This window comes from Pelodiscus sinensis, chromosome 4 (genome assembly GCF_052426305.1).
Source record: "Pelodiscus sinensis isolate ZL-2025 chromosome 4, ASM5242630v1, whole genome shotgun sequence".
NCBI lineage: Eukaryota > Metazoa > Chordata > Testudines > Trionychidae > Pelodiscus > Pelodiscus sinensis.
In genome coordinates, this window is record NC_143055.1 from 111535143 (window position 1) to 111552080 (window position 16938).

At 43.5% G+C, this 16938-nt stretch overlaps 1 protein-coding gene across 1 annotated transcript in view; it reads right to left on the reverse strand.

Moving 5' to 3' along the window:
* Positions 1-10839: 10839 nt before the first annotated feature.
* Positions 10840-16938, reverse strand: part of NFKB1 (nuclear factor kappa B subunit 1) — a 100324-nt gene continuing 94225 nt past the window's right edge. The window contains 5 exon segments of the mRNA XM_089778052.1: positions 10840-11624; positions 11626-11731; positions 13917-14094; positions 14256-14428; positions 16105-16171. Of these exon segments, the coding sequence (XP_089634178.1) occupies positions 11555-11624; positions 11626-11731; positions 13917-14094; positions 14256-14428; positions 16105-16171 (594 nt within the window). The 3' untranslated portion in view covers positions 10840-11554.

The window sequence follows — 16938 nt, forward strand, 5'->3', positions numbered from 1 at the left end:
GAAGGAAGCAAGGACACGGGAAAGTGAGGATGGGTTAAAGTCTTGGGTAGTAGTGATGGGAGAGAGGGAACCAAGTAGTAGAAAGGGAAAAAGTTGGCTGGGTCTGAGGTTTTGCATGCAAAACAAAATTGATATTACAGGAGATACGTTTTATTCAGAAAAGAAGCTTAAAGGGAGCACAAGTGAGCTTGATTTAACTCAGCTCTGCATTCCTGAGCAGTGTGTGGAAATTTACATGGATGTTTTGCTGTTTATTTAGAACAAAAGATAGCAAGATGGTGATGTTAAGATAAGACGACTTATCATTTTATTAAAAGAACCATGTAGCCTAGCATTCAATATGAAATTTTGTATCTTTAACAGCATAGGGATTACCTTTCCGGCACCCTGTTTCTAACATTGAAACCAAACGCCCCCCACTAATTTAAAGTTGAGCGGCATCAGGCCCTATTCAGTGTACTTATTTTTGCTGGGCATGTCAACATAATGGTGGCTGAAGAAGCCTAGGAAAATAGACTCAAACCCTTCTACCGTGTGGTCAGTAGGTAAGGAGCATTACAATGGGACAGTGATGCCTGTACAATCTAACATACTCAGGGCAAAAGGCACCTAGCCTGACCCATGGGACTCAGAGAGAGAAACCTGTTCAATTTAAGTATCTACCTTCTCCCATGGATTCAGGGCATATGGGTCTACCAGTGCTTTTACAAGTGAAAGAGCCTTATACAGCTGTGCTCTAAATATCTGTTTATTAGCAACATTCACACAATATGTATGTCAGGCAAATATACTATGCTCATCACTCCCAATAGGCAGACCAATTTCACCCAATGGCATCAGTATCCAATTGTTTGGGGTTTTCACTGTCATTCAGGGTGTGCGATGCCTTAGTTTTCCTATAGAACATAAATGAAAAATAAATTATCTACCTTCTTCTAGTTTATTAAGGCTTTTGTGTTATCTGACACCCCTAAATAACATTTTTAACCATTTACACACTTGCACTTGTGTCCTTACTGCTCAAGGTGGGTTTTTTATTTTATTTTCTCCTTCATGCCCAAATTGTAACTTCTTTGTGACTACCTCTCTGTGAAGATGGTCATTTTAAATTCTCTGCTCAGAGCTTATCTTACCATTTGTTGAGTCTCTGTATCTTCCCTAAAGTTTTTCAGTGCTTGGATGTTTCTAATTTACAACCTTAGGGTATTTCTAGACTACATACCTCTGGCGACAGAGGTATGTAGATTAGACTACCCGGCATAGGAAAATGAAGCGATGATTTAAATAATCGCCGCTTCATTTAAATTTACATGGCTGCCACGCTGAGCCGATCAGCTGTTTGTCAGCTCAGCGTGGTAGTCTGGACGTTCTGCGGTTGACATCAAAGGCATTTATCGACCTCCCAGGTATGCCTCCTGACTACCGCGTCCAGACTACTGCGCTGAGCCGACAAACAGCTGATCGGCTCAGCGTGGCAGCCATGTAAATTTAAATGAAGTGGCGATTATTTAAATCATCGCTTCATTTTCCTATGCCGGGTAGTCTAATCTACATGCCTCTGTCACCAGAGGCATGTAGTCTAGATGTACCCTTAGTGATCAAAACTCTTGTTAGAGGTGTTCCTGAATGGGAGAGGGGGTATTTTAGTAGCAGCCGAACATTCTGTTTTTCAATTTTAGCGGTGAATGCCCTGACCTTCACACAATGCTGGTTTAATATTAGGGTTGGGGAAATTGATTATGTCCCAGGCCTACACCAGAACCACAAGAGTGGAAAAAAAAGGAAAGACCTGCCTTCCAACAGTGGAGGACTGTTTATTTGATCAGCAAATGCCAATGGCTCAAGAAAAGTAAGAAAGTAGAGACCTGAACCCTTGCTTGAGAGAGATTACTGGCTTTGATAATCGCCTTGGTAGACGTACAATCGATCCTGCTGGCCTCCAAATGCATCCTCCTTGATACCTGAGTGACACCCTTCCCCCATCCCCAGCCAGCCTATGGCTCTGTAACCCAGCATGACTCCACTGTGTCTAGCTCTTCCCCACACCCTCCCTGGTCCCCAGTGAATTTTGAATTGTCCTTGTTAGAGAAGAAACAGGTGACTTAGGAGCGGATGGGGAAAACGAAACTATGGCCTTTCTTGCTGTCTCCCATTTCTGCCAGTCGGGCCTTCACTGAATTCTCTGGGACCTGACTGCATTCAAATTTATCCTTGTTGACCCCTGCATGAGCCCGATATGTCCAGCCTTTCTGTCCATGTGCATGTCACCTCCCAGCCCCACCATCATTGACCCAATATGACTGCACTGCGTTGACACTTTCCATCATGCTGGAACACTGATTACATTGACATTTATATGCATTCACGTGCTATGTGTCCTCTCACCTCCAATGTTCCAGGCCTGAGAGTAGCTCCATTGTCCCCAGATTGGTGCTCACTATAGGTCAACCCCAAGTGCTTCCAAAATAACCCCCCTTTGTGCCTGAATGGACCCCCAACTACCTGGTGTCAACACTCAGGCTGTGTCTATGCTGGTGCGATCTTGCGCCAAAGCGGCCGCTCTTGCGCAAAAACTTGCTGCCTGTCTACACTGTCCAAGTGTTCTTGTGCAAGTAAATTGACGTTCTATTGTATGAAATCAGGGCTTCTTGTGCAAGAACTTTGATGCTCACACTCAGGAATAAGCCCTTTTGCACAACTGTTCTTGCGCAAGAGGCTAGTGTAGACAGGCAACATGAATTTCTTGTGCAAGAAAGCCCTATGGCTAAAATGGCCATCAGAGCTTTCTTGCACAAGAGAGCGTCTACACTGGCATGGATGCTCTTGTGCAAAAGCACATGCCAATGTAGATGCTCTCTTGCACAGCTACTTTAATGCAAGAACTCTTGCACTAAAGAGTTTTTGTGCAAGATCATGCCAGTGTAGACATAGCCTCAGCCTTCAAATCAAACCACTGTAAGGTCCATGGGGCCCCAGCCTTGGTCCTGTGTCCTCATTCGACCCCTATATATCCAGATTGCTCCCCATTAATCCTTCCATAACCCCATGCTACCGCCAGGCCTATTCTCTGTGACCTCATGTGAACTCTCAGCCTTCAGAGTCAATGTCAATGACCTCTAAATGAGCCCAGCGCTGTATCTATGTCCTCATTTGACCCCAATCCTGCCTAATTGGCCCTCTATGATGCCAAGTTATCACCAAGCCAGCTCTCTGTGACCTAGTATGAAGCCTGTCCCTTCAAATTGAATGTTATGAATTCAGAATGACCCCAGTTGGTCTTGGGGTCCTCATGTGATCCCAATTCTTCCTTATTGACCTCTCTATGACCCCAAGCCTGCTCTCTGTGAACCCTGTGAACCTTCGAATTGAATGGTGTGACCTCAGACTGGCCTTTGTTGATCTTTGTGTCCTCATTTGACCCCCAAGCCTTCCTAATTAACTACTCCATGACCCCTATCGACTGCCAACCCTCCTGTCTATGACCTCAAGTGAACCCTGTGCCTTCAACTTGAATGCCTATGAACTCTGCATTATCCCAACAGTGTTTCTCTGTCCTCATCTGACCCCAATCCTTCCTAATTGACGTCTCCATGACCCCAAGCTACCACCACGCCTGCTCTGTGACCTCGTATGAACCCTCTTGCTTCACATTGAATGTTGCGTAACCCTGCATGACCCCAGCTGGGTCTCTCTGTCCTTATTTGACCCCCCAACCATTCCTAATTGACCTCTCCATGACCCTTATCCACCGCCAACTCTCCTGAGTGTGACCTCCTATGAACCCTGTGGCTTCAAATTGAACACCTGTGAACTCTGTATGACCCCAACCAGGTGTCTCTGTCCTTATTTGACCGCAATCCTTCCTAATTGACCTCTCCATGACCCCAAGCTACCACCAAGCCTGCTCTGTGACCTCGTATGAACCCTCTTCCTTCACATTGAATGTTGAATGTTCCTTCACATTGAACCCTGCATGACCCCCTGCTGGGTCTCTCTGTCCTTATTTGACCCTAATGCTTCCTAATTGACCTTTCTATGACCCCCAAACTACAACTAGGCCTGCTCTCTGTGACCTCGTGTAAACCCTGTGCTTTCAAATGGAATGTTGTGAACTCAGAATGGCCCCGAGGGGGTTTTTGTGTCCTCATTTGACCCCAATTCTTCCTACTTGACCTCTCCATGACCCCTATCCACCGCCAACCCTCCTGTCTGTGACTTCATATGAACCCTGTGCCTTCAAATTGAATGACTATGAACTCTGCATGACCCCAACAGGAGCGCTCTGTCCTCATTTGACCCCAATTCTTCTTTATTGACCTCTCCATGACCCCAAGCTACCACCAAGAGTGCTCTCTGTGACCTCATTTGACCCTTCTGCCTTCAAATTGAATGGGGTGACCTCAGAATGGCCCTTGTTGGTCTGTGTGTCCTTATTTGACCCCAACCCTTCCTAATTGACCCTTTATATCACCCCTATCCACAACCAACCCTCCTGTGTGTGTCTTCCTATGAACCCTGTGGCTTCAAATTGAATGCCTGTGAACTCTGTGCAACCCCAACCAGATCTCTCTGTCCTTATTTGACCTTAATCCTTCCTAATTGACCTTTCCATGACCCCAAACTACAACTAGGCCTGCTCTCTGTGACCTCGTGTGAACCCTGTGCTTTCAAATTGAACGTTGTGAACTCGGAATGGCCCCGGGGGGGTCTTTGTGTCCTCATTTGACCCCAACCCTTTCTAATTGACCTCTCCATGACCCCTATCCACTGCCAACCCTCCTGTGTGTGACCGCCTATGAACCCTGTGGCTTCAAATTGAATGCCTGTGAACTCTGTATGACCCCAACAGGAGCGCTCTCCTTATTTGGCCCTAATCCTTCCTAATTGACCTTTCTATGACCCCAAACTACAACTCGGCCTGCTCTCTGTGACCTCATGTGAACCCTGTGCCTTCAAGTTGAATGTTGTGACCTCTGAATGACCCCCAATTCTTTTTTGTGGCCTCATTTGACCCCCCCCAGTCTTCCTTATTGACCTGTCCATGACTCCAAGCCTGCTCTCTGTGAGCCTGTCTGAGCCCTGTGCCTTCAAATTGAATGGTGTGACCTCAGAATGGCCCTGGTTGGTCTTTGTGTCCTCATTTGACCCCAATTTTTTCTAATTGACTTTTCAGGGCCCCAAGCTAGCATCAAGCCTGTTCCCTGTGTTGATCCTCTGCCTTCCAACTGAAGCTCTTTGAAGGGCCCATCTTTGAGCTCTGTGTCCTCATTTGGCTCCTTTGCTTGCAGATATATCTCAGGTAACCTCACCATTACCCTGCAATATTGCGGACCCTGTTTGGTGACCTTGTGCGAATCCTCTGCTTTGACACTGAATGTCTGTAAACTCTCCATGACCCCATTTTGGTGTTTGTGTTCCCATTTGAACGCTCTACAATCCTATTGATCTCTCCAGCCTTTATCTGTGTCTCCATTTGACCCCTCTGCATCCAAACTGATTCCCATTAAGATGCAGGTGTCCATGTGGTATTTGCAGCCGTGCGGTGTGTGTGACCTCATACGCACTCTCTGCTGTCAAATTAAAGCAGATTGCATGCTCACTGATCCTCATTTCCTTATGTGTTCTCATTTGATTCTGCTGCATCCAAACTGAAATTCAGTGACATGCTCATGACCTCTAATATGCTTAGCTCTGTTTTACATGTCCTCATGTGATCCTTTGGCATCCAGATTGAACCGCTGCTTTCGCTCTATTATCCTGCCATTGCTCTGTGTCCTTGTGTGACCCCTCTGTATCCAGTTGGATGCTCATCGACCTCCTTGGAACCCCTTTTGAATGCTGTCCCAGTCTGGGTGTCACATGACCCTCACTGCATGTAAAATGATCCTTGGTGTTCTCTGCATTACCCTCCACTGCCACCACCCTTTAGTATTTGTGTCCCCACGTTAATCCCGAGTGACCTCTCCACGGCCCCCCCACTACCTCCAGTTCAGATCTCTATGGCATCATTTGATTCCAGGGCCTCCAAATCTGTCCTCGCTGACCTCTGTGTGACCCTCTCTACCTCCAGCCTTTTTCTCCATGACTCCCCCACCCCTCTTATTATTCCCTATCAAGCTTTTCATTAGTGATCTCTGTGTCTCTTGATAGCAGCCTTCAACTTCCTGAAGGGAGGTTCCAAAGAGGATGGAGAGAGGCTGTTCTCAGTAGTGACAGATGGCAGAACAAGGAGCAATGGTCTCAAGTTGTGGTGGGAGAGGTCCAGATTGGATATTAGGAAAAACTATTTTACTAGGAGGGTAGTGAAGCATTGGAATGGGTTACCTAGGGAAGTAGTGGAGTCTCCATCCCTAGAGGTGTTTAAGTCTCGGCTTGACAAAGCCCTGGCCGGGTTGATTTAGATGGGATTGGTCCTGTCTAGAGTGGGGGGCTGGACTTGACGACCTTCTGAGGTCTCTTCCAGTTCTATGATTCTATGATAAGGGGATGGTTGGATGAAATAACATGATCTTGGTAACTAATTGACCATTCATTATCAGTTGGAAATAGGTCAATGGAGGGATGATAGGAGTTGCTATAGGGAACTTTCTGGGTGTCTGGCTGGTGAGTCTTGCCCACATGCTCAGGGTTTAGCTGATCGCCATATTTGGGGTCAGGAAGGAATTTTCCTCCAGGGTAGATTGGCAGAGGCCCTGGAGGTTTTTCGCCTTCCTCTGTAGCATTGGGCACAGATCACAGCTGAAGGACTCTCTGCATGTTGGGGCCTTCAAAGTATTTGAAGGCTTCAATATCTGAGACATAGGTGAGAGGATTATTCTAAGAGGGGTGGGCGAGATTCTGTGGCCTGCACTGTGCAGGGGGTCAGACTAGATGATCATAATGGTCCCTTCTGACCTTAAAGTCTATAAGTCTATGAGTGTCTCCATTTCCCTCAGAGCCCCAGGAAGGAACATCTATGGGACCTTGAGAGGTGCCATGTTTCCCCTGCATAATCAATTAACTCTGGCCTCACCCTTCTATGGCCTTTGGACACCTCTGCCCTTGTAACCTGTCATAAATGAGGCTAGTGAGGCAACGGTAACACAGTTGCCCTACTCCAGCTGCTGAGAAGGTGGATTTGATCCCACTGGAGGCTCCCTTAGTTCAAGGGACTCGCTCTTTTACCTCACAGCCACGGCTTGGAGAGGGGTGGCAAAGAACACAGGTATCCATCACGTGCCTTTTTGTGTGGAAAGCAAAGGTTCTAGCATTTGGGCTCAGAGCCCTGGCCGGAGACTCTGTGTGTCCTGCGATAGGCCACAAAGTTCCTTTGGCAGCCTGTTGCTCCTTTCTGATCATCTGGGGGGAAAGTAGGGGAGCATGCTCCTTGGGTGCTGATATGCCGGTGTTGTGGACGTGGCTTCCCAGGGTGGTCACTCAGGGACATTGGGCCTTCAGAGGGAGGTTAGGGAGAGAGGGGGTAAAAAAGGGAAGGTTGTGGGCTGGCTACCTTGAGGGAACTGGGGGAAAAGGTCCCTCCTTGCCCCAGTCTCTGGAGGGCAGAAGCATCCATCCTGCTGCTGTACCAGAGCAGGCTGGAGAATGCAGGTCTCGAACCTGCTGCCACTCACATGTCAAGGGAGTGTTCAACACTGGAGCGAATGCCCCAGGCTCTCAGGCAGCTCCCGCTGCTGCATGGTGGATAAGGCCAGAGCGAAGCAGCTTTCAACTCCAATAGGAGTTAACTCCCTCTTGGGGAAATATGGTGGGACACACTATTCAAGGGGATCCCATTAGACATGGGTATGGTCACTAGTTTGAGATGTAGACATCCCCCCCCATCGTGACCTAATCTGCCCTTCCTGTATAGATTAAATGCAGAACTCCCTATTCCAAGAGAGAACAGTAGCATTATATCAACAGGCCAAGGAGGGGTGGTACTCTTTCTGAGCACTTTGTTGGCCTACGGTAATGTCAGGAAATCCACTCAGGAAATCCTGGCAGCTTGCCAGGTGTACTATCTGCTTTCACTAGATTGTTTTCCCCTCAGTGTGCTACCTTCCCGAGAAACAGACAGCGGCCCATTTATCAAGATGCTTATGTGAGAATTAATCTTATTAATATTCATGATCTATCCATCTGTTTAGAAGGGAAAAAACCCACAGTGTGAATTAGTTAACTTTACTTTTGATCCGGATGCATTTACACCAAGTTTGCAGCAGAAATCACAGGAGACTATGCAAAGCGAGAGCTATTCGAGAACTAGTTTAATACATTTAATGAAAAGTTTCAGTAACAGGACAACATTCAGTTGGAATGGGAACCCATACTACTACAAGCGTTACTCTTTTCATCTGATAAATGTCCCCTCTGATTACATCTTTGCTTCAGCAGAAGCCCTCTGCCTGCCTTATTTGAGTTATGTGCTATTACTTGCAGCTTGGTTGGCACTGCCTCGTGATCCAACGGTAGATTCCAGAAAGCGGTAGAAGAGCCTTGATTAAAAAGCAACTAGAAGGCAGACAATGGAGTGGAGGAGCTTAGTAGGAGAGGCTCCTTAGGAAAGAGGTTATCCTGGAGATGGGGCCACTTCAAAATTAACTATTGAATTAACCATAGCATCAAGTAATTCCAGCAGTTCCTAAGTGCTTGGCTCTCTTCCACATACCTGAGCTATGGGCTCATGTTTGACTCTTTAGTACAAACCAAAGAGGATTTCTAAATCTAGTCAGCTGTTTCCAGGCTCAGATCAGCCCAATTTACACAGCTCTGGAAGCACCGATGGTAAGAACAACATTTTAATAACATTTGACTAATGTGAAGGAACTGGACGAGTGATTCTGGAGGAAAAGCGCCGTGCTCACATCTCTTCCTCATTGATGGGACGCTTCAAAACCAGAATGCTATGAATATTGAAACAGAAAATGGAAGAATTAACATGTTTGTCCAACAACGCTCCACACACATCCAGGTATACTTCATAGACAGAAATCATGTCCTGTCTATGCAGAGAGAACAATTGTCTGTATGCTCACCTTGGATATCTGTTATGACAAGCGAAAGCCCTTTATCCTCCTTCAGTTATTTTCATAATTCCATTCTGTTGCCTATGCAACATGTAAAATGCTGGCCGAGACCTAGAGAGGTAACCCTTATCAAGAGAATAAGAATAATTTCCCCCAAATCTTCATGTGAACTGTATTGTCAAATTTTCAGACTTAAGTGTAAAGTTAGGCACCTAAATTAAGTATTTAGGCTCTTAACTAAATTGCCTGATTTTCAGAGTTTCCAGGCACTCATAAAAAGTGTATATAGAATTCTCAGTTAATTCTCAGAGTTTCCTTTCTAAGACAGATGGACCTAAGTCATGAGATTCAGATCTTGCTCTCAGGTTTCTTCAAGTTTCAGGACTCACTAGATTCAGGATTCATGTTTAACATCCTTATACAGAGAGACACAAGCTGCAGATACAAACATTCTGAAAGTTTCTGGGGGAAAAAAGGAGTCTTGGTCAGTTTCCATTTTGACTCGCTCTTATCTATCACAAAAACTGGTCAAAAATATCAGAATCTCTCTCTGGAAATACCTCCATCAGCCTGCGTCATGATATTATCATGTAGACAAATCAATAAAATATCTCACCTTTCCCCTGCCCACAATAGTTAAAATCCATGAAGGATTCAATCAAAAGGGATAGCGTCAGTTATTAATGCATCCATGTGACATTTCTTGTTCATGGAATCAGCCATAAGTGAAGAGAAAGAATCCTTCAATTTTCACCAAGAAAAAAAAAAAAGAAAAGAAAAGAGAAAAGATGGAGAGCAGCAGCCTATCAGTAGAAGGTGCCACCCAGAGTGATAGCACATTCTGCTCTGACTCAGTCCATATCTATAGTTATGCTGAAGGACATTACCACAGGAGAAATCAGTAGACTGCTATTTGGTTTTACCGTACCTTTGCCAATACTCTATACCACCTTACTTGATTCCAGAGATGATACCACCTTTGGTGATGTAGTCCTTCAAATTGTCTTGGTCTTACCCCCTCAGAATCCACCTACACACTGGGTTACTGCTTGGGAGTTTCCTATGGTGAAATAATCCATAGGGATATATACCTGAAGAAGGAAAGATTATTTACCTTACCATAACACGAACTCTTCGAGATGTTTTGTCCTTATTGGAGCTCTACTTCCCCACTTCCTTTTCTTCTAATGAGGAGTATCTGGCTTTGCAGACCAGACAGAGGCCAGGTCTACACTAGACCTGGAAGGTTGGTTGAAAGTGCGCAACTCCAGTTCTGTAGAATATGTAGCTGGAGTTGGCTTACCTGAGGCGGAGTTTGCACCGTCCTCACAGAAAGAGGCCAACAAGAGCGAATGCTCCCGTCAGCTTCCCTTACTCCTCGTGACTGTGAAGAGTACAGGTGCCAGCCAGACTGTTCCTCGGTGTTGGATTTACGAGTCTATATTAGACTCACTACTATGCAGTCTCCAAAGTGGTGCACACCCTCCGGTGGAACACTCTCCTTCACTGTTATTAATCAACAGGACAGACACACAAATGGGACTAAAGAGGATTAGCAGTAGAGGCCACAGTTCCCAAAGCACAGCCTGCACAAGGCATCTCTGCTCAGCTATCCATCGGGCCCCTCACTTCTCAGGTAAAAATGGCCAATGTTCAAAGAGGAATTGTTTTCAGCCTCATAGCTATTTTTAATACAATGAAAAATAATTACATTAATTTTGTATTATCTGCTCTCAATTCCTATAATTGAAATGGTGAACAGTGGGAAAAAAAAGACACAAATCTTCCTAAAACGCAACAAAGGAAAGTTAAAATTATTAATGAAGACGAAGGGTTTAATTTCATTTTGCTTTTATTATAAAAGTAAAATAAAAATAAGCATTAAAAAAGCACAAATGTCCTCTTTAAAAGGAATTGCTCTAAAAAGAATATTTACAATAGTAAATGCCAAACTTGTTAAGGCTTTGAATGATTGTAGCCACCACAGTTAAATTTAAATACATTCACTGAAATATACATGATCTCTTTTTGTAGGGTTTTTTTTTAATTGCGACAATGACTACTTTGAGAAAACCACAATTTGTCTTTAACATCAGAGGAATCCTTTTAACAGTTTTATGTGCTCTCCTTTCCATGTAACTGTGCTGTAAAACTGGGGAATGGGTAGCTAGAAGATGCATCCTCTGATTGTTCTGTGTGCAGTACATCTTTTATGAGAGGTGAGTTGGTATTCAACATTAATAAGAAGTAGCAATGTCCATCCATACAGAGAATTCTGGCAACCAGAAAAAGGCACATCATCCAGTTCTATACATTAGACAGCACTGGTTACTGGTTCTGGTTACACTAGACAGCTTGTAAAGGAACACAAGTAAAGGTATTTAAGAAACAAAAAAGAAGCAATGTTCACAAATCCTTCAAATCTTGTACACGTCAGACAGATGTTTTCCAGTGCACTTCTGGCTGTACGATCGCTTCTGCTGGACAGAATTATACAGACATAATTTTAACTGTCATTTAAGTTCATATAATTGCATGTTGCTAACTGGTTACATTTTGCCTTAAACTGAGCCTTTTTGTCCATATCCCAGGGTCATTTTGCTAAGTGTTATTGATGATACTGGGAAGTGACTCAGAATAAGTGACGCTAAGTCTGCGGAAGGAAGTCTCCACGCCGCTATCACACATGCTTTCATTGTCTTGTAATTTTACATTATAAAGTTCACCTGAGAAAGAAAACAGAAAAGAAAACACATTAGTTTTTCATCCTGCACTAGAACATTATAAGCTAGTCTGTGCTTTACAAGTGCTTTTGTCTGTTGGAGTATATTTCCCATGGCTGTTTGGGACATTCAATCAAAATCTTTGGGGTTAGTACTGCAGTATGAAGGTACTGGTTGTTTTCACTTAGGAACTGACCAACAACTACTTACTTTAATGGCTATTCTATCACACTATGCTGATTGAATCTGCAGGGGTGTGTAATGCCAAAAATGGTGTATCGATGAGGGTAGGAAGGATAGGGTTAGATACCTGATATTTAAATTCAATCCCATGCAGATAAACTAGCAGTCATATCGATCCATAACATTTACTACTATCCTTAAGCTAAGGTAAGGCCGGTAGGAGTGTGCTAAGTAGCAGGATAAAGGCCTTCTGCACGTTAGATGTGCAAACTGCTGCTGAACGATAGTTGAGATCTCTTTGCTTTAAAGACATCTTTACATGAAAGAACAAAGAATGGATTGTCAAATAGGTTAAATAATTGGCATCTACTTAAAGTGAGCATGAAATCCGTAAAGTTCAGCAACAGCTGCCTTCCATGCAAGATCTGCAAAGGAATAACTGATTGCTGTGTAAGATACGTGGTCTTCTGTTGAAGGTGCTTATGGCTCAGAGACCCACCATCATTATAAAGAGGGCAAAAAAGCTTGATGTGATTGAAACGGATAATTCAGCACTGCAGAATTTTTAAGATGTGAAACTACTCTTTAAAACACACTTTCAAATACATGAATGAGGAATCGGTTATTAATGTGGCTAAGCTCTTTCACTGGTGGTGCTGACAAATTAGATTTATTATTGTGGATATTGTATTCTTCAGGAATATAGAGAGAATACTCTCATGCTTTTCTATAGCCCATACACAGGCATGCATCTACATGGAATAGCACTATAAAATGTAAACTGGCAAAGGTAATGGAAGTGACACTTGACTGGTTTCATCTCACATCTCAATATAAACAGTATGGCTACGTCTACACTGGCATGATTTTCCGGAAATGCTTTTAACAGAAAAGTTTTCTGTTAAAAGCATTTTCGGAAAAGCACGTCTAGATTGGCAGGATGCTTTTCCGCTAAAGCACTTTTTGCAGAAAAGCGTCCGTGGCCAATCTAGACCCGGTTTTCCGCAAAAAAGCCCCAATCGCCATTTTCGCGATCGGGGCTTTTTTGCGGAAAACAGTACTATGCTGTCTACACTGGCCCTTTTGCGCAAAAGTCTTTCGGAAAAAGACTTTTGCCCGAATGGGAGCAGCATAGTATTTCCAGAAAAGCACCGACAATCTTACATGAGATCGTCAGAGCTTTTCCGGAAATTCAAGCGGCCAGTGTAGACAGCTGGCAAGTTTTTCCGCAAAAGCAGATGATTTTGCGGAAAAACTTGCCTGTCTAGACACAGCCTATGTGGGCTATGGTGACATTTTTGGTCAGTGAACAAAGGACTAGACTGGGCATCAGAAAACTTTGGTTTCATTCTTTGTTCTGAAATTGACTCACTAGGTGACCATAGACAACTCATGTGACCTCCATACCTCTATTTCCCTATTGGTAAGATGGGGATAATTGGCATTACCCACCTCTTATATAGCATTTGAAATCTATAGATGACAAGTGCTGTAGAAATGGCAACTATTTTAATTGTAATAATAAGCTGTATAGCCTAATTACTTTGACGAGCAGTTAATGAGGACAAAATACTGAAGTCCACTCAAGATCACAGGAAAAGCCTTGTAAAAGACAATAGAAGGATTTTGTAGAATTCCAGGAGAGGTTGGACAATGCTGTGATGGCGTGGATATTCAGTCGTGAGCAAATGAGACTGAGTAGTCCCTTGCTGCTGGCAAATATGCATTAATACTGATGACATGGCAATTGTCTATTTTTAGAAAACAGACTAAAATAATTATTGCCATAAATCATTGGTATACATTCAACTTCCATTCATTTCCCACTACTGGTAGGCCTGGCAAGTCTAAAATGAGAAATATTTACATATTTCAGTACTTCCCAGACAGGGAACTGAGTAGGGCTACTCTGTGCAAAGGCAGCTGGATTGAAATGTATCAGAATCACATGAAACTTGCTGGGAAATACTTTTGAAGGCACATCATCCATTCCTATCTAGTTTACCTGTCTCTTCTTTGATGGCAAAGGCAGACGGGGATGATGGGGGAGCCTTCACAACAATATCCTCGTTGTTAGACTGGCTTAATGACATGGAGAGAGCTTTCTGAATTATTTCAATTGCTTCTGTGTAATCCATTAGTCTCAAGGCATCAACCAACTCTTTCACCGTACCACCAGAAACCTATGACAGAACACAAAGGTAGGTCATATACATATCACTGTGGCAGATTTGTTACAAAATAAAAGGTGGCACTCTCTGCTCATGCAGAAGAACATTTTGAGGGCAGCTGCATGTGCCGCTCATGACCATGGTCCTTTAGAACACCTGTTAAAAAAAATTACCTCATAGTTATCCAGCAGAGTTTTGGCTGGGATAGGACTCAACCTGAAGGCATTACTGAGTATTCCCAGGCCCAACTTGTGTGCCAGTGTATACCAGTTTTTGTCTGGGTCAGGTACTTCTAGTAATTTGTAAAGCTGCAGCTTGGAGTCTTCATTCAATTTTTTCATATCGCCTGTTGAACGAAAGACATAAACAGGTGTCTGGTTTTATACATACAATAAAACTTGGTTTATTTAACCAGAGTTACATTCTTGCCTCCCAAGCAGAAGCAAACTATTTAATTAAAAAGTGATTGGCACACATGTGAGTGTTTACTCAATATATTTACTTGCACTGTAGCATAACAGTGAACACGTGGACTTTGGCTTGTCATAATTCTAAAGTGACAAATAGCATACAAGTATAAAAAGAACCATATTTATTCTACTAGCTGTGGCACTTCTAACATATGGTTTGTGACACTGGCAGATGAGGTGCCAGCTCTTGCCAAGGGTTTAAGTGTCAGCTGAGTACTGACTAATTCATTGCTGGAAACCAGGATGTTTCACCTTTGTGTTAGCATGGTTAAGATGGATTTTACATTTATAACAATGTGTTTAGACTTTATGAATTGCTTTTAAGTTGCTGAATGCATCCATCTAACTTACAATATCCTAACTTACAAGAGCATTATCACAAGCTACAAGGTAATACTTACATTTTTGCTTTTGGCCTGTAAAAAATGTTGCTCTGAAACTATGAACCTAGTCAGTAGGGACTGTCTTCTAACTATCAAGTAGGCCTATAAAAATTAACTGTTACCTGGGAGCAGCCCCCCTCCCTCACCCACTGACCCAGAGGGCTGCTCTAGCCCTGTGAGGCTGTAGTCTCCCAGTTTGTGTGGGCTGAAAACGGAAGTGGCAGTGATGGGGGGTGGGTGGGTGGGGCTGCTGCTTCCAGCCCTATGTAAAACTGCCAACTCTCCGCCTGCATGGGCTGGAAGCTGGCAACCCAGTATGAGGCCAGAGCAGCCAGGTTGGAGAAGCCCCTGCTCATGGGTTTAATCAGTTAACCCCTTTAATTAGTTAAGCAGTTAAACATTAACTTTAACAGGATTTAACATCCCTACTTGTGAGATATCACAATAGAGGGACTTTGTTAACTGCATGAAAATGCTACATACAAAAGGACTCATCCCACCAGCCTGAATTCTGGAAGAAGGAAATTAAAATAGCTAACAAAATGTTTTGCTGTTTGGACTCTCACAGAGCTGGAGCTACGAAACAGAAGCAGAGCCAATCTGGGTTAGACCTGCAAGACATTTACAGCTGACAGATTACTATAACTCCATCACTTTTTAAAACCATAAACTGCAATCCATTTGTGTACATATGTTTGCCTTCTTCAGCCCTGCAATAACTCTTTTTCCTCCTTAATACATCTTTAATTAGTTTATCACAGGACCCGCTACAAGCATGGTCTTTGGTGAGAGCTCTAAGGTACAATTTGACCTGGAGAAAGTGAAGGTCTTGTGCATCTGAAAGCAACCAGACTATTTTGTGATCTTTAGTATATAGCAATCAACTACTACAAAATCCAGCTTGCCTGCTACAGGAGTAATATCTTTGTCAAGAAGCAGGGCAGAGACTAAAAACTGATGGTATATTCTAGAATTTCATCAATCTGGTAACAGTCTGCCCCGAGTTGGCACTCACGGTCGTGAGCCACTTCAGCTTGTAACATAAATAGCCATGTCATGCTGTCTGAAGGAGGTGGGGAGAGGTTCTCCTCTGTCCTGAGCATATTGTCAGTACTCATTGATTAATAAATGGGTATTTTTGGAGCTTTTCTTTTTTGTAAATACTCTACCTTGCATCAGTAAGTCATCGGAAGCCAACTTTGATTCATAGGGTTTGCCATTTAATATGTCGAATACCTGTAGAGTGAGGAAAGGATTAGCCATTAATACCAACATCTGGCAGAAACTTGGTCTTCATCCTACAATCCTGTCCAATCCAACCGTATTGTTTACACTGCTCTGTATGTTCCGCACTGTGTGTATTAATTGATCAGCTACACATTTCTATCTTGCGGCAGGGGCAGCAGAATTAAAAGAGCTGCAGAGGAGTGATGTCCCTGCCCAAGTGGGAAGTGGAGAGATATTGCCTTCTGTTGCTCTTGAAGTAGCTCATCTGGCAAATACTATGCCCAAGGTTCAGAGATTCTTTAAGGGACATGGAAAATCCTCAAAGCAAAGAGCAAGGTAACCTGCACCCTAGAGAACTAATAATTTAAAACAAAAATAGTGCCTCAAATTTTCAAACCCCTACAGTTAGGCTCCTAAACCCATATTTAAGCACCAAATATGGTGGCTAGATTATCAGAGGTACTGAATACCTACATCTTCCACTGAGGTCGACGAGTCTGTCTATAGTGCAATCATACCTCCTGGCTGTATTTAAACAATCACACCCACTGAATATCCCAATGTAATACCCAAAGAGAACTACAGGTGCTCATCATAATTGAAAAATCAGGCCCACTCATTCAGTTGCCAACATATAGATTTAGGGGTTTAACTTAAGAGAGCCCAGTTTGAAAATCTGGGGGTTATTTAAAGTTTTAAAAGGGGATAATATAAAGGGTGTGCATGAAGAACTCATGATAAAAATAACCATAAAAAGGTGTCCCGTATGGATACTA